Source organism: Canis lupus, chromosome 6 (assembly GCF_011100685.1).
Source record: "Canis lupus familiaris isolate Mischka breed German Shepherd chromosome 6, alternate assembly UU_Cfam_GSD_1.0, whole genome shotgun sequence".
Taxonomy (NCBI): Eukaryota; Metazoa; Chordata; class Mammalia; order Carnivora; family Canidae; genus Canis; species Canis lupus.
Genome location: NC_049227.1, coordinates 10,338,457 through 10,365,009, shown reverse-complemented (window position 1 = coordinate 10,365,009; position 26,553 = coordinate 10,338,457). Strand labels below are relative to the sequence as shown.

The following is a 26,553-nucleotide window of genomic DNA, read 5'->3' as shown; positions in this document are numbered from 1 at the left end:
TGGCTGAGTTCACAACCTGTGCTTCAGCTTCCGCAACTGTAAAATGGGGACGTTAATAATCCCTACTTCAAAAAAAAAAAAAAAAAAATCCCTACTTCATAGCGCTGTTGTGAGGGTTACAACAGTCCCTGGCATTTAAGAAAAGCTCAATAAATGTGAGCTATTAAGATGACCATTACATTAGGATGACTATATCCTCAAGGAGCAGGGAGACTAGTAGGATAAATGCATACATCACCATAAAGTGATATATGGCAAGAATTTTGGAAAAGCAAGGAAGCCATTAAACATGTGTTTATCAACCATCTGCCATGTGAAGAGCCTTCTTGTGATATGAGGGAAAGAGGGGATCCAAAGGTGAAAAGGGATGATGCTTTGGGGTCCCTGTGGCAGCCAATTTCATACTCTCACAAGGTATCTTCACAGATCCTGTTTTAACTGCACTAATACTAGTAGTATTTTTTTCTTAAATGTATTTTTTGACTTATTTAAGAGAGCGTGAGAAGGAGGATGAGCAAAGGAAGTGGGAGAGGAAGACAAGCAGACTCTAGGTTTCTGTTGGTAGAGATAGCGACCTCGGGTTGGGGAGAAGATGGTTCTGAGACAGGGACATTCTAGAAGGACTAGGGAGGTAGTCTACGAGGCTACACCAGGGGAACTCAGATGGGAAGCAGGGAGGACACGTTCCCCATTTCCACACTGAGTTCATTCTTCCTGAACAGATGAATGCCGAGGCCCACATCCGAAAGCTGGAAGATAGCTTATCAGAAGCCAATGCCAAGGTAGCCGAGCTGGAGCGAAACCAGGCAGAAATTAATGCAGTCAGGACCCGCCTACAAGGTGAGCTCACCCCTCCCTACAGCTTCCTGAGGACCCATTCCTGGAACAGAACGGGGACCTTCAAAGAAACTGAAGGCATACCTGGGTCCTCTTCCCAGAGCTTTCTTGACCTTGGAAAATTCACATCCCCTGTGATGAGACAGGAGATTTTATTCCACCCATTGAGTGTTTCAAGTATCATCTTTGCAGTGTAAAACAGGGAACACTATTCAAAGCATCTCCCCACCAGTTCTGTCAACCACTCTGTGAGATCAGCAGAGGGGCAGTAGAAAAAAAACAATTTTTAAACACTTTAAAACATGACCCACATACTGACAGTGAACATGTGTCACTAATGAAGGAGCCAAAAAACAGTAAACCTGCCTTTGAGGGAACTTGATGGGCAGAGATTTATACAGTCAGTTGGGGAATGAATGCCTACATAACTTGGCTATATAAAACTGGTTAATAATACTGCAACCTCCGGGTTTTGTTTTGTTTTGTTTTGTTTTTTTTACCAGAAGAAATCCTTTGCATCTCCACGACAAAAATAATTTGCAATTTATCACTATTTACTTAATACCTAACTTTACAGAGGCTGGGCTCTGATCTGTGGTAAACAGCAAGCCAAACAAACACGCATTCCCTGAGACAAGTAAACATTCCTTAGGCCAGTTAGACAATGTTCCAGTGTGACACCAGAGAACCTGCTGGCATCCTTTGGCCTTATTCTCCACATCCTGAATACTCTCTAAAACTAATATACCAGATGAATGGATAAAGAAGATGTGGTCTATGTATACACTGGAATATTCCTCAGCCATTAGAAACGACAAATACCCACCATTTGCTTTGACGTGGATGGAACTGGAGGGTATTATGCTGAGTGAAATAAGTCAATCAGAGGACAAACATTATATGGTCTCATTCATTTGGGGAATATAAAAATAGTGAAAGGGAATAAAGGGGAAAGAAGAGAAAATGAGTGAAAATATCAGTGAGGGAGACAGAACATGAGAAACGCCTAACTCTAGTAAACAAACAAGGCAAAGTGGAAAGGAAGGTGGGCAGGGGCATGGGGTGACTGGGTGACGGGCACTGAGGGGGGCACTTGAAGGGATGAGCACTGGGTGTTATGCTATATGTTGACAAATGGAACTCCAATAAAATAAAATAAAATAAATAAAATAAAACCAATATACCCATTTGATGGATAAGAAAAATGAAGCTCAGTGAAATAAGGTAACTTGCCGCAAAACTAATGACTCAGAGCAGAACTAGAAGCCCCTGCTCATCCTCTCTGGCTCATGCACGTCTTCCTGGCCTCTGGCACTGGAGATCAGTTCACAGATGACAAGAGTGTAGGTTCTGGGACCATGACAATTTTTTTCAAACACTCTCTGCCCCACTGTTTCCTTCAAATGTCTTTACTGTATCTCATGCCAGGGGCTGGGACTTCATTATCTGAAGCCTTGTACCCCATGCAGACACCTGGGCATTGGCAATGCTTGGACAATTGCTCCTGCCCTTGCTTAATTTGAGCAGCTTGTATGTAGCCCCTTCCAGCTCAGTTGGCCAAGTCACCATATTTATTGGGTACTTTGGGAATGCTGCACTGGGGGAGCTTAGGATCTAGCTGGGAGGCCAATTTTTCATCCAATATTTCTCCCATTCCCTTCTCACCCAGCTGAAAATGGGGAACTGAGCCGGGAATATGAAGAATCCCAGAGCCGGCTCAACCAAATCCTGAGGATAAAGACATCCCTGACATCGCAGGTGGACGATTACAAGAGGCAGTTAGATGAAGAATCCAAGGTTTGTTTGGGGGTGGGGTGGGAGTGACAGAGCTGCCTTTCTGAACAAAGTTACAGGTTATAAAGATGTAGAAGGAACATGAAAGATATGATTCAATAGCAAGTTGAGAAGTTAACTAGAACACTGTGGCATGCTATGTGTAAGACTAAATGAAACAGATACAATTCCATATACTTGTGGCCAGTAATTGGAACAAAGCAAGGAGAATAAACCCTGATGGTTTGGGTTGTAAAATCAGGTGTCCTTTGCCCCCCCTTTCTTGCTGCAATGTGATCCAATATTGTGTATATCTAAGCGATGGCCCTGGGGGCCATAGAGACCAGTAGGGCCTCTGACAGGCTTGGCTGGTCCCCGTAGTCTCGCAGTGCAGCCATGGTGAGTCTCGCCAACACCAAGCATGACCTGGACCTGGTGAAGGAGCAGCTGGAGGAGGAGCAGGGAGGCAAGTCAGAGCTGCAGCGCCTCGTGTCCAAGCTCAACACTGAGGTGACCACCTGGAGGACCAAGTATGAGACCGATGCCATCCAGAGGACCGAGGAGCTAGAGGAGACCAAGTGAGTGTCACCCTGTGCTGGAGAGCAGGGAAAGCTGTGGTGGGGGTGGTGCCATGCGTCTGACCATGTCAGCCACTGCGGAGGCCAAGACCACAGCCAGGAGAAGGCAGTTCACAAGTTTCTTTTAAAAGGGGTAGGAGAAAAAAAGGGGGGGGGGCGGGTAGGAGATGGATATGAGTCTGGACAGCAAAGCCCACTTTGTGCCCTTAGCAGAATATCTAGCCTTCAGGTTCCATCTTCAAGGCTCTCAACATCGTCTGCCCTGAAGGGCTCAGGCTTCCAGCAGGGAAGTCAGGAGCAGGGCTTCCACCTCCAGGCTGGGCGTCTCTGCCCCTAAAGTGCTTGGGAAGCTTCCACAGGTCTGGTGGGTCTGGGGTGGGGCCTCTGGTTGATGCTGGGAGGATGCAGACCACACTCAGTGGCAAAGGCCCTCACTCTGCTGGTTCTCCTGCTCTGTGGTAAATATCCTCAAATCTTCCTCATTTGCAAACTAGAGAATTTGCAAACCTGCTTGACAGGTCTGAGGAAATGAAAGCGAACACATGCATGTGACTCTGAGCCACCTTCTTGTATAGGAACAGGTTGACTTGGTTGCCCATGTGAAGCCCTGCATGTGAGCCACTCTGTCCCAGGCAGGGAGAAGACCCTGGCCTGCTTGCAGGTGCCTTCTGCCCACTGGAATTTGTGGTGACAGGATAGCAATAAGTACAGTGACCTCCAGTTGACATAAATAAATCTCTTATCAAAAGCTCTTTAGGTGACTCAGGCAGTTAAGCGTTTGCCTTCTGCCCAGGTCATGATCACAGGGTCCTGGGATCAAGCCCCACATCAGGCTCCTTGCTCAGTGTGGAGTCTGCTTCTCCCTCTCCTCCTCCTGCTCGTGTTCTCTCTCTCTCTCTCTCTCTCTCTCTCTCTCTCTCAAATACATAAATAAATATTTAATAATAATTTTTTAAAAGCCCTGTACATATGGAACCTAAATCTGCATCCTGCAGCTCCTACCTCCCGCCCTCCAGCCCTTTTCTGTTGAGAGTGGCCAGAAGATGCCTGGTCTCACTCCAAAGCTCAGGCTAAATCTCAACCCTTCACCTGTCTCTGCCTGGACTTTCTTCCCCAGATACCCATGGTCTTCACCCTTCTCTCCCTCTGGTCTTTGCTCAAGTGTCCCTTTCCTTCTTTATTTTCTCCATGGGGCTTAATATCTCTATGTCTATCCCCCATCTAGAGCAGAAGTTTCATGAAGGCATGGGTCTTAGTCTGTTTCTCTAAGGCCTAGAATGATACCTGACACAGAATAGAAACAATAAATAATTGTTGGATGGATGGACAGTGACTGCTTTCCTCAAAACACTCTCCAATTCATTTGCATCTTCTCCACCGTGACACCAGAGCTCAGCACCACAAACCCAGCCCCTGGCCCATGAGCTACTCTGTTTCCCTGACAGCCTCTCTTGCCCTTGCCCACAGGAGGAAACTGGCCGCCAGACTCCAGGAAGCAGAAGAGACAGCTGAAGCTGCCCAGGCCCGGGCAGCCTCCCTCGAGAAAAATAAGCAGCGACTCCAGGCAGAAGTCGAGGACCTCACCATTGACTTAGAGAAGGTCAGGAGGTCAAACACTCGCTAGGCCCAAGGGACCCCAGGGGAGCTGGATGAAATTATCACATGTCTGGGCTTAGCAAGAAGAAACAGGTGGCCCAACAGGATGGAGCACAGGGTTGGTACTCAGGCCCACTGGACACAGGTTCCTGCCTGAACATGTGTTTATATACTCCGAACTCTGAGATCTTTTTTTTTTTTTAATTTTTATTTATTTATGATAGTTACAGAGAGAGAGAGAGGGAGGCAGAGACACAGGCAGAGGGAGAAGCAGGCTCCATGCACCAGGAGCCCGATGTGGGATTCGATCCGGGGTCTCCGGGATCACACCCTGGGCCAAAGGCAGGCGCCAAACCGCTGCGCCACCCAGGGATCCCCGAACTCTGAGATCTTAACACTCAACAGGCCATTATTCAAATAGTTCTATGATGAGGACAAAACTTAGTCCCAGGAAGTCATGCAACTATTGTCTCTGTTTCCCTTTTCCTCATGCAAACCACATTTCACACACTTTGTGTGGCCAAATACTCTTGTTTGCATCCCTGGTTCAGACTGATCAGCAAGTTTCCAAGCCAAATTAAGTAAGATTTCCACTGGCACACAGCAACCCCATTTTGGTCTAGATAGGGCAATTGCTTCATGACAGCAGTGATGGAGACGTAGGCAGAGGGTCATAACCATATGAGAACCTTCAGAAAAATAGTCCCCAAACCCGAAAAGCTTTTGCTAACCCCCTCATTTAGAAATTAAGCAGAAATTTACAAAATCCAATACTGCACAGCAGCAAATACGTAGTTGCCAGACAGTAATGAAAAAGGTGAAAGGTCTATGAAAAATAAGGTCTGGGCAGCCGGGGTGGCTCAGTGCTTTAGCGCCACCTTCAGCCCAGGGCCTAATCCTGGATTCCCAGGATGGAGTCCCACATCGGGCTCCCTGCATGGAGCCTGCCTCTCCCTCTGCCTGTGTCTCTGCCTCTCTCTCTGTGTCTCTCTCATGAATAAATAAATAAATAAAATCTTAAAAAGAAAAGAAAAGAAAAATAAGGTCTGAGAACAATCAGCTTTGATTCACAAGAAAAATAAGACCAAACCCATTTTTCAGTTGGACAATAATGTATAACACGTAGTAGTAAATTACAGAGAAATAGGTTATGGAGAGTTGGGTGAATGTTTTAAATCTGGGAAGGCTGGGGATCCCTGGATGGCGCAGCGGTTTAGCGCCTGCCTTTGGCCCAGGGCGTGATCCTGGAGACCCAGGATTGAATCCCACATTGGGCTCCCGGTACATGGAGCCTGCTTCTCCCTCTGCCTATGTCTCTGCCTCTCTCTCTCTCTCTCTCTCTCTCTCTCTCCCTCCCTCTCTGTGATGACTATCATAAATAAATAAAAATTAATAAATAAATAAATCTGGGAAGGCTGCCGGTACCCAGATCCCTCATTTTACACCCAAGAAAATCCTAGCCCAGGAAGATAAGATAGGACTGCCCAAGGTCACACATCTAGTAGTAGAAGTCTTAGAACTGGGATGTAACTGGGGTGCCTGGTTGGCTCAGCCAGTGAAGTGTCTGCATTCCACCCAGGTCATGATCTCAGGATCCTAGGATGGAGTCCTGCATCGGGCTCCCTGCTCAGTAGGGAGTCGCTTTCACTCTCCCTCTTGCTCTGCCCCTTTGCCCATTTGCGTGTTCTCTCTCTCTCTCTGTCTCTCTCTCCCTCTCTCTCTTTTAAAATGAATAAATATTTTAAAAGAAAGGAAAAGAAAAAAAGAACTGGGGTGTAACTCTCTCCGGAATCCCTGCCCCACGCTTGTGCCATCCATGTGGAACTATATCCTAGTCCCCAAGAAGTCTGTGGTCACCAGAATTACTAAGGAGGTTGGGGAAGGTAGGCAGGAAGGCAAACGAGGGGAAGGGGCTGGAAAGTCAGACCTCCGGAGAGCTTCCGCACCTCTCCCCAGGCCAATGCTGCAGCTGCTGCCCTGGACAAGAAGCAGCGGGTCTTTGACAAGATGCTGGCCGAGTGGCAGCAGAAGTGTGAAGAGCTGCAGGTGGAGGTGGATAGTTCGCAGAAGGAGTGCCGCATGTACATGACAGAGAGTTTCAAGATCAAGACTGCCTACGAGGAGTCTCTGGAGCACCTTGAGTCTGTGAAGAAGGAGAACAAGACTCTGCAGGGTGAGTCTGAGGCGGGGATAAAGACACAGGCAGGGCCTCCCTCCTCCCAAGTGCATGAGAGGTTTGAGCTCCTGGCACGTAGTAGGTCCCCGATAAATCTGCCTGGCTGGCAAACACCATGTAGAAGCACTCAGGCACTCAGCAATAGGACTTCAAGCAGGTGAGTTACTTGACTGTTCCATGCCTCAGTTTCCTCCCCTGTAAGTTGGAGAGATATTGCCTTCCTTATAAGGTGGTTGTGACAATGAAACATAATATGTGAAATCTTCAGTCAGTAGATTTTGTGTATTGAGCCTTTCCATGTACATAACATACATACACATGTAAGATTTCTTACATATAGGAGGCCTTGGGCTGAGATTTTGTTCTGTTGGATACTATTTGAAAAATGTTACTTATCTGTTGAAGATCACTTTGCCATACAGAGATCTGGCTGCATGATTTGCTTTTATGGCAGGTGTACATTTCTAACCACAAAATTGGTTGCACAAGGGATATCAATATTTTTATTTTCAAGAATGGTTTTTGGATCCCTGTTTTGCTGAGTAGCAAACAAAATCTCAGTCAATACAGGGTTTCCTTATTTCAGGTTAGGTGACTGATGTAGGGTCACTGCAATGCAAAGGGTAGAAGCAAATGGTTCCAGACTATCCCCAAATCTGCCCAAGGTCCTGGTCCCTCCCTGGAGAGCTGTCAGCTTACAGGGGAGAATCATGAGAGCCCAGCATTTGAGGTATGAAGGCTCTGCTTTTGTAACCTCGAAAGTCTAAGTACTAAAGGACTTGAATATAAGTACATGAGTTAAGTTTGGGGAGGAACAACCAAAACACCCAAATCAAGGTTGCTGGACTAGGAGAGGACAGAAAACAGGAGGGAGGTGATAATGAGGCACTGCTGAGGGTCCCTGCCAATGGTCTGGAGCCCTGCCTCCTCCCCTACCCACTCCATTCCCCACCCCCATCCTCTGACCAGCTTCTGGTGCAGATGATAAAACTCCCAGGTAACCTAGGGGTTAAGAGCAAGGGAATATGCACCTCATGTGGCAGGTGAAGCATAGGTGAGAAAAAAAAGCCTTTAAAGTACCTCCAGACTGGTGGGAGCCACAAAGGAAAGTGACTGAGCAGCCTGCCTAGGCTGAGAGAGTGTGAAGCAGCATCACAGCGTTCCTCATGGTCTCAGAGCAGTGCAGTGGGGAATGTTCTAGAAACAGCCATTATGTTCAAGGACAGGTGACGGGAAGCTATGTGGGCTACAGGTGTGTCTATGATGCCAGCACAGGTGGACACCAACAGCTGAGACTTAGATGATGTCACCAGTGCTCTCCAAACCCCACCTGGAATTTAGAAACCCAGGTGGGGAGACCTTGCATTAAATGAGATTTCTCTGAACTCAAGAGGGCTTGATGTAGAAATGGAGTTTTGTCATGAATTAATCAGGACAGTTACATTTCCTGGACACCTCTGGTTGTGGGCTGTTTTGTGACTGCTCCAAGGTGCTGTAAATCCCTCAGAGTTCCTCTGGGTGGGCAACAGAGAGGTCTCCCAACTGAGGAAGATAAGAAAGGCTCTAATCCTTTTCTTGTGAGGTTTTCAGACCTGGTGGTAGGGAGGCAGAGGGGAAAAGGGGCTCCCTGAGAGAAGAATGCCCTGAGTGTAGGCTTCACAGGCCCAGGGAGTCCTGGGCACTGGTCCCAAAGCTGCTCTGTGCTTGCCTGCTCTTCTCTGGTCCTCAGCCTCCCATCTATAAAATGAGGAACTTGAACCCCCTGTTCTCCAATGTCCAAGCCCTGATGCTTCATGAGTCTATGACGTGGAGTCTATTGCTTCTCTTTAGAAACAGTGAAGCTAGGATTGCCTGCTTCTACCCTGACATAGGAATGTCTGTGCCACATGCCATGGCCCTGGGATGCTGGTGGTCCTCATATGCCTTACTGATGACAATATTCCTTTCTTAGAGGAGATAAAGGAACTGATTGATCAGCTGGGTGAGGGAGGACGGAGTGTGCATGAGCTGCAGAAGTTGAAGAAAAAATTGGAGATTGAAAAGGAAGAACTCCAGGTGGCCCTGGAGGAAGCTGAGTCTTCCCTAGAGGTAACTATGTGGCCATTACCTTGGAGGCTGGGTCCTTGGCCAGGGACCACGCACCTACTTGGCCAGAAAGGCTGATGTTTATATTCCTGGCAGGTTGAAGAGAGCAAAGTGATTCGAATTCAGCTGGAACTGGCTCAGGTTAAAGCTGACATTGACCGGAGAATCCATGAGAAAGAAGAGGAATTTGAAGCTACAAGGTATGGATGGGGCTGAGGCATGGGAGGCTGATTTTAGGCAGCATGATGGAGTAGAATCCAGAAACTCAGGCCTCTGCCACCCATTAGTCATGTGACCCTGGACAATTTAGGTGAATACTTTGAAATATAGTACATTAGTGATCACAAAACCCCATGAGATAATGATCAATAATAATAATAGGGATGCCTGGCTGGTTCAGCAGTTGAGCTTCTGCCTTTGGCTCAGAGTGTGATCTCGGGGTCATGGGATTGAATCTCACATCAGGCTCCCTGCAGGAAGCCCATTTCTCCCTCTGCCTGTATTTCTGCTCTCTCTGTGTGTCTCTCATGAATGAATAAATAATATATTTAAAAATAATAATAATAATTCAAAAGTGGACCAAGGACTTGACTAGAAATTCCTCCAAAGAAAATACACAAGTGGCCAATAAGACATGGAAAGCTGCTCACTGTCTCTAGTCATTACAGAAATGCAAATCAGAACTACAGTGAGATACCACCTCATACCTATTAGGATGGCTACCATCCAAAACAGAAAATGACAAGTGTTGGCAAAGGACATGGAGAAACTGGAACCCTTGTGCACTGCTGCCAGGAATGTAAAATGGTACGACTGCTGTGAAAAACAGTATAAAGGCTCCTCAAAAAAATTAAAATAGAATTAACATGATCCAGCAATCCTCCTTCTGGGTATCTACCCAAAAGAATTGAAAGCAGGGTCCTGAAGAGGTATTTGTACACCCGTGTTCATAGCATTATTCAGAAGAGCTACAGCATGAAAGCAACCCAAATGTCCATTGGCAAGTGAATGGATAACAAAATGTTGACTATACGTAAAATGGAATTTTTTTTAAAGATTTATTTATTTTCTTTAAAGGTTTTATTTATTTATTCATGAGAGACACACAAAGAGAGAGAGAGAGAGAGAGAGGCAGAGACACAGGCAGAGGGAGAAGCAGGCTTCATGCAGGGAGCCTGACATGGGACTCAATCCCTGGTCTCCAGGATCACACCCTGGGCCGAAGGCAGCGCTAAACCTCTGAGCCACCGGGGCTGCCCTAAAGATTTATTTGAGAAAGAGAGAGAGAGCGAGAGAGCGAGAGAGCATGCACAAGCGAGGAGAGGGGCAGAGGGAGAGGGAAAGAAGAAAGACTCCTTGCTGAGTGCAGGGCCTGATGCAGGGCTCCATCTTACAACTCTGAGATCATGACCTGAGCCTAAATCAAGAGTTGAACAGTCAACCTACCGAGCCACCCAAGCACCCCTATACAGTGGAATTTTATTCAGCCTTAGAAAGGAAGGAAATTCTGATGCCTGCTACAACATAAATAAACCTTGAGGACTTTATACTAAGTGAAAAAAGCTAGTCACAAAAAGACAGACACTGTATGATTCCACCTACAGGAAGTACTTAGAGCAGTCACAGTCATAGAAACAGAAGGTGGGGGCAGCCCGGGTGGCTCAGCGGTTTAGCGCCGCCTTCAGCCCAGGGTGTGAGTCCCGGGATCGAGTCCCATGTCAGGCTCCCCACATGGAGCTTGCTTTGCCCTCTGCCTATGTCTCTGCCTCGCTCTCTCTGTGTCGCTCATGAATAAATAAATAAAATCTTTAAAAAAAAATAGAAAGAAAGAAAAAAACAGAAGGTGGAACAAGAACAGTAGTTGCCAGGGGCAGGGGAAAAGAAGGATATGGGGAAATTTGTATCTAATGGGGACATAATTTCAGTTGCATAAGGTGAAACGAGTTCTGGAGATGGGATGGTGGCAAGGGTAGCACAGCACCATATATTTAATATTATTAATATATTAATAATATTTATATAATAATAAATAATATTTATATTTAATAATATATTAAATATATTTAATAAACATTAAATATTTATTAATATTTAATATTTAAGTGCACATTGGACGGTGCACTTAATAACGGTTAACATAGGAAATTTTATGTAACGTGCATTTTCCCACAATAAAAAAATTAGGGACAAACCCTTCTGAGATAGGTGTAATTATCCTATAGCTTCCTCATCCCTGCTCTGGGGCATGGGGAAGCTTAATGAGATGGTAGATATGAATGTACATTATTACCTGCAAAGCCACACAGATACAAGTTATTATTAACATTCATGAACCCTTAGAGAACATCCACCACATCACAGAAAAGAACTGATTTGTTGGGGTGCCAGGGAGTGCTAGATTTGGAGATTTCATTTTAATCCAGTGTCCATTGTTGCTGCTTGAGGTTCTAAGAAACCTTTGGACTCAGCACTAGGTTTTGGTTTATAGAAATATGATTTGTTCGGGATCCCTGGGTGGCGCAGCGGTTTAGCGCCTGCCTTTGGCCCAGGGCGCGATCCTGGAGACCCAGGATCGAATCCCACGTTGGGCTCCCGGTGCATGGAGCCTGCTTCTCCCTCTGTCCAAATCCAAAACTGCTCTAAGAAATATGATTTGTTGTGATTCTGAGATGATCAACACATTTGCAACTATCCACATTGGCACCCTGCCTAAACTGCCTGTCTGAAATCTCCCCACACTGCAGCTTCCTGAATTTACGACATACCCCCACAATCACTCCTGAGGGCTGTAGGCTGAACCACTGGGGAGGAAAAGCCCCATGACTCTGCAGCCATCAGGCTAAACCTGACCCCCACCCTAAATATCTAGCTATGCCACAATGTGGTGTGTGTGTGTGAGTTTGCAACAGACTTGAGATATAATTTATACACAGTTCACCCATGGCAAGGGCAAAATTGAGTGATTTTTATTTGTGCAATCATCATTACAATTTTAGAACATTTCATCACCCCTCGAAGAAACCCCATATCCCGTAGCAAACTGCTCCATTTCTCCCCATCCACCCCCACTCCCAGCCATAGGCAACAACTAATGTAGCCAACAACTTTCTTTGGACTTGCTTATTCTGGACATTACATATAAGTGGAATCATACAATATGTGGCTCTCTGTGACTGTCATCTTTCAGTAGAATGTTTTCAGGCTTCATCCATGTTGAAGCATGTGTCAGGAAGTATTTAATTCCTTTTTATTCCTGAATAATACTCCATTGTTTGGGAAGATCACATTTTGTTTATTTATTCATCAGCTGATAGACATTTGTGTTGCTTTCACCTTTTGGCTACTGTGGGTAAGTGTCCCTATGAACATTCATATACAAGTTTTTGCACGGATCTAGGTTTACATTTCTCTTGGATATATATGTACCTAGGAATAGAAATTCTGGTCATATGTTAATGCTATGTTTAACTTTTTGCAGGACTGTCAGATTCTTTTCCAAAGCAGTTGCACCATTGTACATTCTCAGTGCTAAGGACTATAGTTTCTCCAGATCTTCTCCAAAATTTATCATTATCTATTTTATCATAGCCATCTCACCGTGGTTTAGAATTGTATTTCCATTATAGCTAATGATGCCAAGCACCTTTTATGGAGAAATGTCTATTCTAGTCCTCGGCCCATTTTAAAAACTAGGTTGTTTGGGATGCCTGGGTGGCTCAGTGGTTGAGCATCTGCCTTTGACTCAGGTCGTGATTCCGGGGTCCTGGGATCCAGTTCCGCATCAGGCTCCCTGCGGGGAGCCTGCTTCTCCCTCTACCTATGTCTCTGCCCTTCCTTTCTCTGTGTCTCTCATGAATAAATAAATAAAATCTTTAAAAAACAAACTAGGTTGTTTATGATTGAGTTTTAAGATCCCGGGACGCTGGGATCATGCCCTGAGCCAAAGGCAGACACTCAACCGCTGAGCCACCCAAGTGCCCCCCTTAATTTTTTAAAAAAAGATTTATTTATTGCTGGGCGCCTGGGTTACTCAATGGTTGAGCGTCTACGTTTGACTCAGGTCATAAACCCAGGGTCCTGGGATCGAGTCCTGCATCCCGGGACCCGCAGGGAGCCTGTGTCTCCTTCTGCCTATGTCTTTGTCTCTCTCTGTGTGTCTCTCATGAATAAAGTCTTTAAAATTTTTCATTTATTCCAGAGAGAGAGAGAGAGAGAGACTGAGTGTACAAATCAGGGGAGGGGTAGAGGGAAAGGGAGAGAATCTCAAGCAGACTCCCAGCTGAGCAAGGAGCCTCATGCAGAGCTCCATCTTGGGACGCTGAGATCATGATCTTAGCCAAAATCAAGAGCCACCCTGCCTTATCACTTTCTTAATGATCCTCTGAAGCACAAATGTTTTTAATTTTGATGAAGTTCAATGTATTTTTTTTCCTTGGTAGCTTGTATTTTATTTTTTAAGGTTTTGTTTATTATTTGAGAGAGCTAGCATGAGAGAAAAAGAGAGCAGAAGCAGAGGAGAGAGGTAGAGGGAGAAGATTCTCTACTGAGTAGGGAGCCTGGCATGGGATCTGAGCTGAAGGCAGATGTTTAATGGATTGAGCCACCCAGGTGCCCTGGTAGCTTGTATTTTAGGTGTCATATCTAAAAACCCATTGCCTAATCTAGTCACAAAGATGTCTACTTATGTTACCCAGATTAGGTAAGAGTTTTATAGTTTAGGCTCTTACATTTAGGTCTTTGATGCATTTTGAGTTAATTTTTATAGAAGGTGTGAAAGAGGGATCCGACTTTATTCTTTTGCATGTGGATATCCAGTTGTCTCAGAACCACTTTCTGAAAAAAACTGTTCTCTCCTTGTTGAATGGTCTTAACATCCTTGTTGAAAATGAATTGACTGTAAATATAAGGGTTTATTTCGGGATACCCAATCCAATTCCATTGATCTATAGGTCTATCTATATACTAGGACCACAATATCTTGATTACTGTAGCCTTGTAATAAGCTTTGAATTTGGAAAGTGTGAGTTCTCCACTCTACTCTTCTTTTTTCAAGACTGTTTTGGTTATTCTGGGTCCCTTGAATTTCTATACAAATTTTAAGATCAGCTTGTCAATTTCTGCAAAGAAGTCAGCTAGGATTTTGATAGGGATTGCAGTGAACCCCACCTTAGCAATATTAAGTCTTTTGATCCATGAACATGGATGTCCTTCCATATATTTAGATCTTCTTTAAATTTTTTCAACATGTTTTATAGTTTTTCCTTGTATTCATTTTTTAAATCAAAGTGAATCAAAATTTTGTCCCCTTTTGAGACTGTCAAGATACCTTCTCCAATCTAGAAATTGAATACATCTTAAAGTGCTGCAAATCCAGTCATGTGCAAGCACATAGAAGGTGTTCAGGGGTGAAACAGAGGTGAATATACTATGGGACAGGTGACAGGATCTTTGCATGCTATCCATTTATTTCCCTCAATGAAAAAATATTTTTGTGTGTGTTTCATTACCTCCTCTGGTCCCTTTCTATGAAAGGAGATTAACACAGCTTATCTGAGGGCTTTATGAAAATGTTCATTATGTTGATTATGATATAATTAAACATAGTAAATACAATCAACTGATGACTGCTAAATCTAATTTGTATGGCCAAAGCTCACATGTTGTAATTTTTAAAACAGGCTAGCATTTGGATTTAAATCCTGGCTCCATTGCAGGCTAAACCTCTGGCATGTTTTTGTCATCTTAGAGCCTCCGTTTCCTTACAAGGCTATTTTGCATATTACATGAATTGAGATCCCAAAAAATATGTGGTAAACATTGACCTGTTTCTTTTCCCAAATCACAATGCTCCCCCACTCACATGTTTAAGGGGAGATAGAATTTAATTTCAAATATGGTTGCCATGTCCATGTTGATGCTCCCACACCTCTTACCTAGGGAGGCTTAGCACAGCCTGACCAGCGGGCCGAGCATGCCAAGGTCTTCTCTGTTTGGACTTGCAGGAAGAACCACCAGCGAGCAATCGAGTCCTTGCAGGCCAGCCTGGAGGCAGAGGCCAAGGGCCGGGCAGAGGCACTGAGGCTCAAGAAGAAGATGGAGACAGACCTGAATGAGATGGAAATCCAGCTGGACCATGCCAACAAGAACAACAGCGAGCTTGTAAAGACATTGAAAAGGCTGCAGCAGCAAATCAAGGTAGCAACCTGGGAGGAGGAAGAACTAATCACAAAGTAAGCCATTGCCCAGCCTGCAGGCTTCTGGGAAGCTATATACATGTCTGCAGCTTGGATGGAAGCATGGATGTGAAATGTGGGGTGGCTGGCAGTCCAGGGAGCAGGAGACTTGGGGGCTGCATAAACGAAGAAGCCCTAATCACCAAAGTCCATATCCTGGATGACTGAAAAGAGGGAGAAAAAGAGGAAGACAGAATGTTGGTCCTGTCTTGGTTTTTAAAACCATATCTGACTTATTATAAGTGAATTCAGGCACAGAAAAATACAGGACATAATACACACCCATATATCCACCACTCGCCTTAAGACATAAACACAAATAGAGTTGAAACCTTCCTTTATCCTTCTCTGTCATTGGGCTGGTCTTTCAAGCATCTGTAGCTGGATCTATGCATTCAGCACATATTTGTTGGATATTTGACCAGTCTAAGCACTGCATTAGGTGCTAGGGGTATAAGAATAGCCACAAAAAATAAATTAATTAATTATTTTATTAAATAGTAAAAAATAAATTAAAAAAGAATAGCCACAACAAACAGACATCCCTGCAGAAAGACAATAAACAACAAATAAATAAAACTGTAGTATTAAAAAAGGTGATAAATGCTCTGGAAAAATAACAGAACCAGGAGAAAGGAGAGATGGATTAGCCAGCAGGGATATAATGGTCAAGGTCATGGAGGAAGGCCTCCATGAGAAGGCCCTGCTGGAAACACCAGGTGCTCTGTCATCAGAAAAGGCTTGACCTCATGCTAACCGTCCACTAGACAAATCCTCTAGACACCGGGGTCCTGGCCAGCTAAGCTTCAACCTGTCCCCAAGGGCAGGTCTACACCTCACTGTCTCTTCCTCCATGGCCTCCACCTTCCCAGTCCTACCCCAGCACCCCGCTGAGCCCGGTCCATAAAGGTCACAGCACTCTCAGGCCCAGCCAGCCCAGACTTGCCAGGGCCCAACAGGTGGGCTCAAGCCAGGTCCTCTTGACCCCCCCAGGACCTGCAGGTCCAGATGGATGAGGATGCTCGGCAGCATGAGGAACTGCGGGAGCAATACAACCTACAGGAGCGGCGCCTGAGCCTGCTGCAGACAGAACTAGAGGAGGTGCGCTCAGGCCTGGAGGGCAGCGAGCGCTCCCGCAAGCTGCTGGAGCAGGAGGTGGTAGGAGATCACCGAGCGGCACAATGAAGTCAACATCCAGGTAGGATGGCAGCTTGCTGGCAGTGCTATGCAGACTCATGCTTGGGGTACCAGAATGGTGCCCAAACCTAGTAGGGCACCCTTCAGAACTTCAAGGCAGATAGAATGTCTCACTTGGGACATTCTCAGAACACACCTGCAGAGACTTCACTTGTTATGGCAGGAACCCTGTAACATAAATCTTAACCATATTCAGTGCACACATAGAGGGTGAACTACATGCATGATGTTGTCCAGAGCTTTCAAACATTCCCAGACTTTCCTCTGGGGATTCTGATCCACGGGGTCTCTGGTGGGACTCCAGAAATCTAAACTTGTAAATCCAAACTCCTCAGGAGATTCTGATGATTTAGCCAATTTTAAGGATCACCATTATCTTCAATGTAACCAAGGACAGAACTTCAGAACTGGAAGGGATCTAGAATATTGCAAAGTCTGACTTTCATTTTACAAATGAAAAACTGTGACCCAGAGAGTTGAATCCATGGTCAACAATGGGGACTTCCATCTATTGCCAGTGGTAACACCAGTGCTGCTTATGATATAATCCTTTACAAGCACAGCTTAATTCTTACTTAGCATCTTACGTGAATTCACCAGAAGAAAAAATGTGTATGGGACATATAGGGATTGCAACCCCATTGTAGAGAGAAGATCAAAGCTTAGAGGTAAAGAATTTATCCACATAGGTGGCAGTACTAGGGCGTGAACCTGGGTTTTCCCAGCTCTGAGTTCAGGATTGTTCAAGAGCTGCGACCCACCCTAGGCCTAAATGACATTATTCTTGGGCTCCTTGTGACACAAGTTCTCCTCTAAAACCAAGAGCAAAATGCAGGGAGAGACCCTACTCCAAGCAGGGAGCCCAGGGCCATTTCCTGTTGGGGGGTTTGGAAAGTGTGTCTGGGAGAGGGTTGTTTTTCCTTCCTGGATCCAGCAAGGGCTGTGCAGACTTCTGGCTCACAGCGATGTCTTCATTTTCTCCTTCAGAACCAAAGCCTCCTTGTAGTCAAGCGCAAGCTAGAGTCAGATGTCCAACGCATCTCCAGTGAACATGAGGAGCTCATCAGTGAGTTCCGCTCGGCCGACGAGAGGGCCAAGAAAGCCATGACTGATGTAAGTGTGCACACTCCCTGGTGCTGGTGGAAAGGGACCTGGGCACTAAGGCCAGGCTGCCTGCTGAGAACCAGGCCACCCTTGGAAGGGAAGCCCACCCTCTCCCCTCAAAGGTCACTGTGCTAGCGCCTTCCTGGGAGGGCTGTGGGCCTTCCTCTGGGGAGTCTGGAGGATTCTCTGAAAAGCCAAACACATGAAAATAAGGAATAATTACAAGCTACACATGACCATGGGAGAGATCAGAGCTTGAGGCCAGGTGCATGGGTCAGAGGAGCCATTGAAAATGGGCTTTTGTGGATAGACCTTGTGGCAAGGAGGAGCATTCAAATAGCCTTGAGGAGAGCATTAATGAAAGGAGTATCGTTTGGGTGCTCACACGACCCTGAGTGGCAGACACCATGTACCCCACTTTAAAGATGAAGAAGACCCATCTTCAAAAGGGACCCATCTTCAAAAAGATTTTATTGCCAGGCTCCTTGCACTTGACTGAAATGCCAGGAGCTCAGGAACACTGCTGGTCTTATATGGTGCTGTGTCTGGAGAGCACAGACCCATACTCAGTATGCAGATCCTCTGTGAATATTTATGGAATGAATACAAGAATGAGAGGGTAAAATGACTTGCTGAAGGCCGCACAGGGGCTGGATGTAGACCCTCATCTTCCTCCTCCATTTCTGTGCTTTTCCCACCCTCTGTGCTGTGTGCCTCATAGAGGAGACAGCAAAGAGTGGCTGGAGAGCCCCAGGCCATGCTTCTCCCCTCCCACAGGCCGCCCGCATGGCAGAAGAACTCCGGCAAGAGCAGGACCACTGCATGCACCTGGAGAAAATCAAGAAAAACTATGAGATCACCATCAAAGACTTGCAGGCCAAGATGGAGGAAGCTGAGCAGCTGGCTCTGAAAGGAGGGAAACGCACAATCATGAAACTGGAAGCCAGGGTAAGGATGCCCCTGAGCTGAGCCTGGAGAGAGAAAGGGGAGACGTGACTGGGCAGGGGCCTTTTCCCAAAAGACGCCATGCCTGGCACTTGATGAGGGAATGGGTTATTCAGATGCTAGGACGGAATAGGAAATTGAGACAAGAGCTGTAATTTATTTATATAAAGGTTTCTCCTCCTTTTCCCTGTCATCTTTTCCTCAGAATGTGCTCCACCCCCAAGCAGGGCAGGTCCCAGGATTCTTCCTCCATCTCTGTTCCTATTCTCTTTCCATCATTGTTCTTCCCTATTACTAACAACAAGCCTTAGCCTTCACCCTTGGGGTGGCGGAGCTAGACGGGCCCAGGAGGTTTGGTCACCTTGTCCAGCCCCTGTCTCCCCTACTTCCCAGAGGAAGATACCTGAGGCTCAGGAAAGGGACCCATCTAACAACCACAGCAGGTGTATGAAAGGCAGAACCACCTGACCCTCCTGTCCAGGCCTTGCCGGCCCTCTTCTGGGGAGGAAGTGGACATGGCAGCTGTGATATCCCCCAACCCAAGACCACTGAGCTCCCAAGTTCAAAAACCTGCATTCCCTCAGCCACGTTCCTCTCTTCTCCCCTCAGATCAAGGAACTAGAGACAGAACTGGATGGTGAGCAGAAACAGCATGTGGAGACAGTCAAGACACTGCGGAAGAATGAGCGCCGCCTCAAGGAGCTGGTCTTCCAGACGGAGGAGGACCACAAGACCAACCAGCGCATGCAGGAGCTGGTGGAGAAGCTGCAGAACAAGCTGAAGGTCTACAAGCGGCAGATTGAAGAAGCGGTAGGTGCTCGCCGCATGTCTCTAATATACTCTCCCTCCCCAGCCCAGGTCTCAAGACTTGGTTAGAAAGAACCACAGGGAAGGAATCAGGTATTGGCCAAAGAATGACCCCCATGAGCTCCATGTTCATGGCACTTCATTCTCGCTATCATGTTGGAAGAAGACCGGACACTACCCACAGGAGCTAAGAACATGTAGAAAATGCAAATATCTCCTAAGAACATCCAAACTAAATCAGGTACTCACTGCAAGGTGTGCTCTAAAACTGGGGAAGGTCTTAGCTGCCTTCATCCTACTTCCACTGCCACCTATGGCCTTTGCCAGGATAACTTCTCTCTCCCGCTCATACTGTTAAACACAAGACCCTTCCCTGATTTGATCCTCCCAACACGAGGCAGGAAGAATGATATTTTTAGTCCATTCCACAGGTGAGGAAATAGCCCAGGGTGGGATATTTATGTCATGTTAGTAAATGTTAAAATCCAAATGGTCAGCAAATGATGGCTTCAAGTCTCTATCCTATGCCATACATCCACTAACCAGCACCAACCACCCCTCAACCCCCACCCAACATAGAAATTTGACCTTGCCACTGTTCACTGCCAATTCTGGGGCTACCACATTGAATCCACCAGCCACTCACACAACCAATGCCTTTCCCAGAAAGCTCAATAAAGACCAGGCTTGTGGTTAATATGGTTCTAACCCAAACAGCACTATGACTCTACTGGGGAGACAAGGGGATGGGAGATGTGTGGGAAGGGCTAGGGAAAGCACTAAATCCCCATCTTTCATAGTGGGGCACCACTAGCTGATGCCTAAAACCACAAATTATAGAAGCACCAATAGAGCACATTTTATTTAGAGATACAGATGTCAAGGACAAAACAGAATTAGCTGAAAGTATTGAAAGACTGAATTCTTACATGTCTATGTAAAACCAATTATGCACATTTAACCAGAAAAGGCCAGGTTTACACTATGTTTTCCACCATGCCTTTGTCACAGGAGGAGCAGGCCAACCAGACCTTGGCTCGCTACAGAAAGACAGTGCATGAGCTGGATGATGCCGAGGAGCGGGCCGGCATGGCGGAGACTGCCCTGAACAAGCTGCGCACCAGACACCGCGTGGCTGGCAAAGGCATCACCTCTGTGGAGATCATTCAAGTGTCCAAGACAGGGTCCTCCAAAACCCTTTCTGAGGAATGAGGTTCTCCTTGTTCCAGCCTACAGCCAGTAGGTGTGGCAATGCCCATGCTCTAAGTTTACCTTCTCTGCTCCTGCTTTGTTCCTTCCAATTTCCATGCTTCCTGTCTGCCACACCCTGATCTCATGCAGTGGGAATTCCTAAGTTCCTGTCCCTTCAGCTGCAACACTCCCTCTCTGCATTCTCAAAGCCCTCAGGCATGGTGCTATCTGTAACACAAGTGCTAGTGGTCATGATGCTCCCCCATTTGGGTAGAAGCTCTTTGAAGGCAGGTGCCATGCCTGATGCCACTTGACACAAGGCCTGGCAGAAAGGCGCTAATGCTGGTTTTCACTGGAGAACCTTAGGGATGTTTACAAGCGTATAGGTGTGTATTCATCTTTCACATCCCCACAATATCTTTATTCTCGAGGATTTCATCAATACTGGTTGAATTTGGATTTCTTACATTAAGGAAATAATAATAGTAGTAGTAGTAGTAGTAGTAGTAGTAGTAGTAATAGTTGCAGTGACAATTTCTAAGCACCACCTACAGGGGGACAATGTAAAATAGTCCTTTATTCTTTGATTCAGAATGAACTGAGAAAAAAAATATAGGAGATAAATATATAAAAGTCAAAACGTTAGTTTTATTATAATTCTAGATTAAGAATTTAATAGGTATCCAACCTGGGCATCCTTTTTTCCACTCCAGAATTAAAGGTACCTGCAGAACTGAACAACCAGAGCCCTGCTCCATAAGGAGCAACTCCTACTCCAAGGGGAGGGATAACTAGAACTCATCACCCCTATAGGCAGATCCAAAAGGAGAGACTACATGGGGTTAATCCCTTCCTCCCTGCTTTCTTCTTCAAAACACAGGACAAATCACTCCTCTTCCCATGAGAGGAGCAAGGGAAAGATGAGGAGAAAGGGGAAGAACATAATTTCAGAGCAGTGGTTCCCCCAAAAGGTGGTCCTTTGACCAGTAGCAACATCAGCATCACCTGGGAAATTGTTAGAAATGCAAATTCCTATGCTCCATTCCAGACCTGGTGAATCAGAAGTTACTGGAAGAGGGCCCAGCATCTGTGGTTTGACCAGTGATCAGATGTATGCTCAGGTATATTAGAACGAGTGCTATAGCAGGAATCTCCCCTTACAGAAACACAGAGCCAGGGAACAGAAATTTCTCCTTTTACCACACCTAGGTATATGGTAATGTTTTTCACTAACTTATTTATCCTATAGTAAGGAGATATATAAATATTTCCATTTGTCAGGTGAGAAAAATGAGCTCAGAGAAGTTCAGTGACTTGCTCATGGTCATACAAGCCTGGTGCTATGGAAAGGCAAGCTGTCTTTTCTTTTAATTACTATGGAGATGAATAGGGCTGCCCTCTGTTTAGAATTAAGCAGGACAACTCAAGATCAAGGACTTGGTTTAGGTTGGGAGGAATGGGGCTGAAGTCTTAGTATACCAATGGTCCAATCTCCATGGATTATGGGAATTTTGTTCTGGCCTTGTGTTCAAATATCCAGATGGGGGGCACCTGGGTGGCTCAGTGGTTGAGCATCTGCCTTCAGCTCATGTCATGATCCCAGGGTCCTGGATTGAGTCCCATATCAGGCACCCCACTGGGAGCCTGATTCTCCCTCTGTCTAGGTCTCTGCCTCTCTGTGTCTCTCATGAGTAAGTAAAATATTTTTTTAAAAAAATCCAGATGGATTAGCCCCCCAATGAGGGTAAACTTCCCCACTCACTTATAGCTCCCTCTCAGTACTGGATCAGGTCGAGTTTTAGTCCAAAGTGATAACCCCATTGACTTTTGAATTCAAGCTGAGCCTTTTCTTACCATTTGCTTAGGAAGGAAACAAAAGATAGGAGACAATCTTTTTCCTAATTCTCTAATTTTTAATAATGATTAGCTCACGACGTGAAGGAAACCACAGGCTTGTCTTTGGATGAATACTACAACTAATGTATAACCATCTCCTTTCTGGGCAAAAACCTGAAAGGAGTCCCTTCTGTTGAACTCTCATTTTGGTAGGGGTGACTTGGGAGGCTCCCTGTACCACCCAGACTCAGGAGGTCCTTCTAAGTCTCAGCCTCCAGGATTTGCCATCTTATGAAACAGATCCCCTGCCCTGCCTTGGTGACTGTTTATTTCTGGGGCGCTGATCTTGGTCCAACTGCTCTGTCTCTAAACCATGAGGCCATGGGCCTGCTAACAGCATCCAGAGGTGATGAGGCTCTTTTATCCCATTTCCCCTTGTTGCCGTCAGCAGCCATGAAATGTCTTAAGCAAACTAGTATGAGTCAACACTGAGCCAAGACCCCACAAGAGTTTAATTTTCCAAAGTGGTTTTATATTCAGTCCCACAAATATTGACCAAGCTCTGAATATGGGCTAGGTCTGGACTTTGAGATACAGATATGAAAAATGAGTAAGAAAGAATGTCCTGGCCAGCCCGGGTGGCTCAGCGGTTTAGCATCGCCTTCAGCCTGGGGTGTGATCCTGGAGACACGGGATCAGGTCTCGTGTCGGGTTCCCTGCATGGAGCCTGCTTCTCCCTCTGCCTTGTGTCTCTGTCTCTGTCTCTCTCTCTCTGTCTCTCATGAATAAATGAATAAAATCTTGAAAGAAAGAAAGAAGAAAGAAAAAGAAAGAAAGAAAGAAAGAAAGAAAGGAAGGAAGGAAGGAAGGAAGGAAGGAAGGAAGGAAGGAAGGAAGGAAGGAAGGAAGGAAGGAAGGAAGAAGAAGAAAGAAAGAAAGTTAGTTAGTTCTCCCTCAGGGAGCTCAGAATCCGGTGGAGAGGTAAAAGCAAACATCAACACAAGGCTGTGAGTAAATGCTCTGTGATGCTGTGTTTGCATCTCACTGGAAAGGATCACAGGGAAGGAGTGACTGGTTTAACCTGAGGTGACTGGGTAGAGCAGCTCCATTGAGGAAAAAGTCTAAGAAATGTCTAAGGCAGTGCCACTCAATGAGTGGTCCCTGTTTGTTACTTGCCCAAAACAACAAAAGTACAGAAACTGAAAGGAAGTTTATAGAAATTTTTATATCAATCGTTACTGCCATGACATCCAAATGCATGATCAAAGTATTTTATAAATGTATTAGTTTCTTATATTAAGTAAAATAAATGAAAGAGAACAAAATTTTTAATGGAAATTGAAAAGAATAAGTAAATTGATCTCTCACCAGCTAGAGAAGGAAAGAAAGGAACTCCAGACAGAAGACCCAACATATACCAAAGTGCAGAGGCTGGATTCTTACAAGGGAACAGTGTGACCAGGGAAGAGGAGCTCAAGAAGAGGGGAGAGTGCTGGATGTGGTGGGAGATGAAGCTAGCAGGACATGCATGTGTGAGGCTCTGAAGGGCCCCTCTGGGTACAAGTAGTCCATAATTTCTCTAAGGAAATCTTGTTAATTTTTAAAATCCATGTGTGGAATGTGACGAGCAGTGGCTTTTCTTTCTTAGGAAGACTTATCACAATGGCAAAACAAGACTGTGGGTCCCCCATGAGACCCCACAGGCCAGCTTGTGGTGAGCACTGTATCCCAGGGGACCACACTCCAACCCTCTTGATGGCCTGTATGGAGTCCAGGCCCAGTTGGGTACCCCAGACCCAAAGGTGTCTCTAAACCTTCACAACCTCACACAGAATTAACTAGCTATGACCCAATAATGGTGTCCATTATGAGAAAGGAAGCCTGTACAGCTGTAGCCCAGGCATTTTGGGGACACCATCTCTCTAGCAAGAAGGAGGCAAAGATGTTAGAACCCCCAGCTCTGTTCATAAGGATGTTTTTACCCTCTCTTTTTTTCTTCCAGGGTGACACAGATCTCAACAGCAGACCATTGAGAGGGAAAACATATGAAAATAGAAAACTGGATATCCTGAGAATGTTTACTATGCAAAAGGAAGCACAAGCCAGAAAGAGACAGGTGCTACGGAATAAAGATAGCTGTGGGGGAAAAGAGTCTGAGGATGTAAATACCCAGCCATTAGAGGAACTAAAATTAGTGTGTCTTCTCTGAGACTGCATCAAGCTGTGTAAGCACTTGGATAACAGTAACTATGGATCTGTTTTAGTTGAGATCCTACATGTTCATGTCAAAGACGGAATATGTAATGTCTGTGTGCCCTGGCTGTTTTCTACAAGCAATTCTTCATGTGGACAGTTTTAATGCCCTGTCCCAATGCAGCTTAAATAAAGAAACCTGAAAAATAGACTGGAGATTGTGTATTAGCAATGAAATTTTATTTTTATAAGGCTTGCGAATCCAAGGGAAATTTTTATAATATGTCAGAATTCTGTTTTACTCCTATATTCTAATTCACAGGCTTACATCTATTGGAAACCATGAGAACTATGCAGTCTTGGTAAGGTTCACTGCAAATTTGAAAGGGTAGATCAAAGATATGAAGACTATCAAGGTTTCATCACGCTGAGAAAACTATAGAATCCCTGAATGGATGTTATAGGCTCCATCCAGGCTAAAGACACACAAGGCCCCCACAGGCTCTCTACCTCAGCATCTCCCAAGATGTTCAGACACAGGCAAGCTTTTCCTTGAATTAAGATTTAAGTTCTTCCTTAAATCAAGCTGAGACCTTCCCCCTGGCACCATCTACTTTTTAACCCTGGTTTTGATACCTAGACCTTGCAGAAGGTCGTCAGTGGGAGATAGTTCTCATGACCCTCTAAGACTTCTCTTCTCCAAGGCTGAATATTCCTGGGTCTTTCAACCTTCCCAAGTGTGAGAGGGTTTGTTGTCACCTTTAATATCCTAGACCCCGTTCCTCCCCTCACTTTCCTAGTCTTTGGAGTGCAGGATTGGAGGAGACAGCACCATGAGGGCTCCCTGCCAGTACATAGCCCCCAGATCACACCTCTTCCTAGCTCTCTAGAAATGGTGTCTTCCCTTTGGCTTTAAGCATTCTGACCTCTCTCCAATGCCCTGGCAGAGAGAAAAATCATTGTTCAGCTGGTAAAGGAAGGGATGTTAACATGCCATTGTGACTCCCTCTCTCTCTCTCCACACTGCCCCATTTCACCCTTGTGATGGTTCTACACCGGTACCCACTAGGAACCATTGGGTTCCTTCTGTGCAAATGGATCAAATGTGAAGACACTGCCCTCTGGTGGTAGGGTCTCCAACTGCTTTGTGTGAATTTCCTGGGAGACACTAAGTCACAGAATCATAGAATTAAACATATTGGAATCTTGGGGCTCAAAGGGATATTCAAGTGTCTAGTCCAATTCTCAGCCAGTTGGAGATTCCCCTCCATAACATCTCTAAAAAAATTAATTCAACTTGGACCTGAATCCTTCCAGTGAAAAAGGGCAGCCCATTGCAGTTTTGACTGACAATCATGGTTCAAAATAAAATGGAGACAGAATATGTCTCCTTGTATTTTGCCCTCATTTTGATTTACTCTTTACCTCTGTAATTACATAAAATAAGTCTAATTCTTATACTTTGAAGTCAGACAAACATGGGTTCCACTTTCTCAGCAGTGGGACCGTGGGCAACTTAACCTATCTCACCACTTATTTTCTCAACCATTAAATGAGGAATAATAACAGTATCTGCCTCTTAGGAATGTGAAGTTTAAACAAGATAACCTGGCATAGAGCCTATTATGCACAACACTTAGACACTTGCCAAGTTTCTTCTAGCATTCTGTAGGACTTAACATTTCATCTCTCAAAGGAAGCTTGGCCCGGCTTGTCAGTCTGGCAGCCTACATCAAGAGACCTCTTACTAGAGAAATGCAAGGGGAATTCCATGAAGTTTTAAGACCTCATCATTGTTTCCTGGTGGATAGTCTATCCATGGTCTCCCCACATGTGGTGAATTTCAGAGCAGCTCCTCACTTTGCTGGATAGGGAGCAGGGGCAGAAGCAGATGTAAGTGGGCTTAGTGACTTGCCCAAGACCATTCAGTTAACAGCGACCTAAAAATTCTTCATTGAGTAGAATTAGGAAAGGCTTCTGATCCAGTATTTATAAGAACATG

The 26,553-nt window shown here is 45.4% G+C and overlaps 1 protein-coding gene and 1 long non-coding RNA gene across 2 annotated transcripts in view; one reads left to right on the top strand and one right to left on the bottom strand.

Moving 5' to 3' along the window:
- MYH16 (myosin, heavy chain 16) overlaps positions 1 to 24,762 on the top strand; it is a 63,996-nt gene extending 39,234 nt beyond the window's left edge. Inside the window, 15 exon segments of the mRNA XM_038539442.1 lie at positions 723 to 840; positions 2,507 to 2,634; positions 2,992 to 3,188; positions 4,656 to 4,788; positions 6,741 to 6,957; positions 8,912 to 9,048; positions 9,142 to 9,245; positions 15,048 to 15,240; positions 16,272 to 16,439; positions 16,441 to 16,476; positions 17,463 to 17,588; positions 18,357 to 18,527; positions 19,134 to 19,334; positions 20,343 to 20,570; positions 24,361 to 24,762. Of these exon segments, the coding sequence (XP_038395370.1) occupies positions 723 to 840; positions 2,507 to 2,634; positions 2,992 to 3,188; positions 4,656 to 4,788; positions 6,741 to 6,957; positions 8,912 to 9,048; positions 9,142 to 9,245; positions 15,048 to 15,240; positions 16,272 to 16,439; positions 16,441 to 16,476; positions 17,463 to 17,588; positions 18,357 to 18,527; positions 19,134 to 19,334; positions 20,343 to 20,543 (2,130 nt within the window). The 3' untranslated portion in view covers positions 20,544 to 20,570; positions 24,361 to 24,762.
- LOC119872157 overlaps positions 1 to 26,553 on the bottom strand; it is a 60,940-nt gene that overhangs the window by 23,520 nt on the left and 10,867 nt on the right. The window lies entirely within an intron of this gene.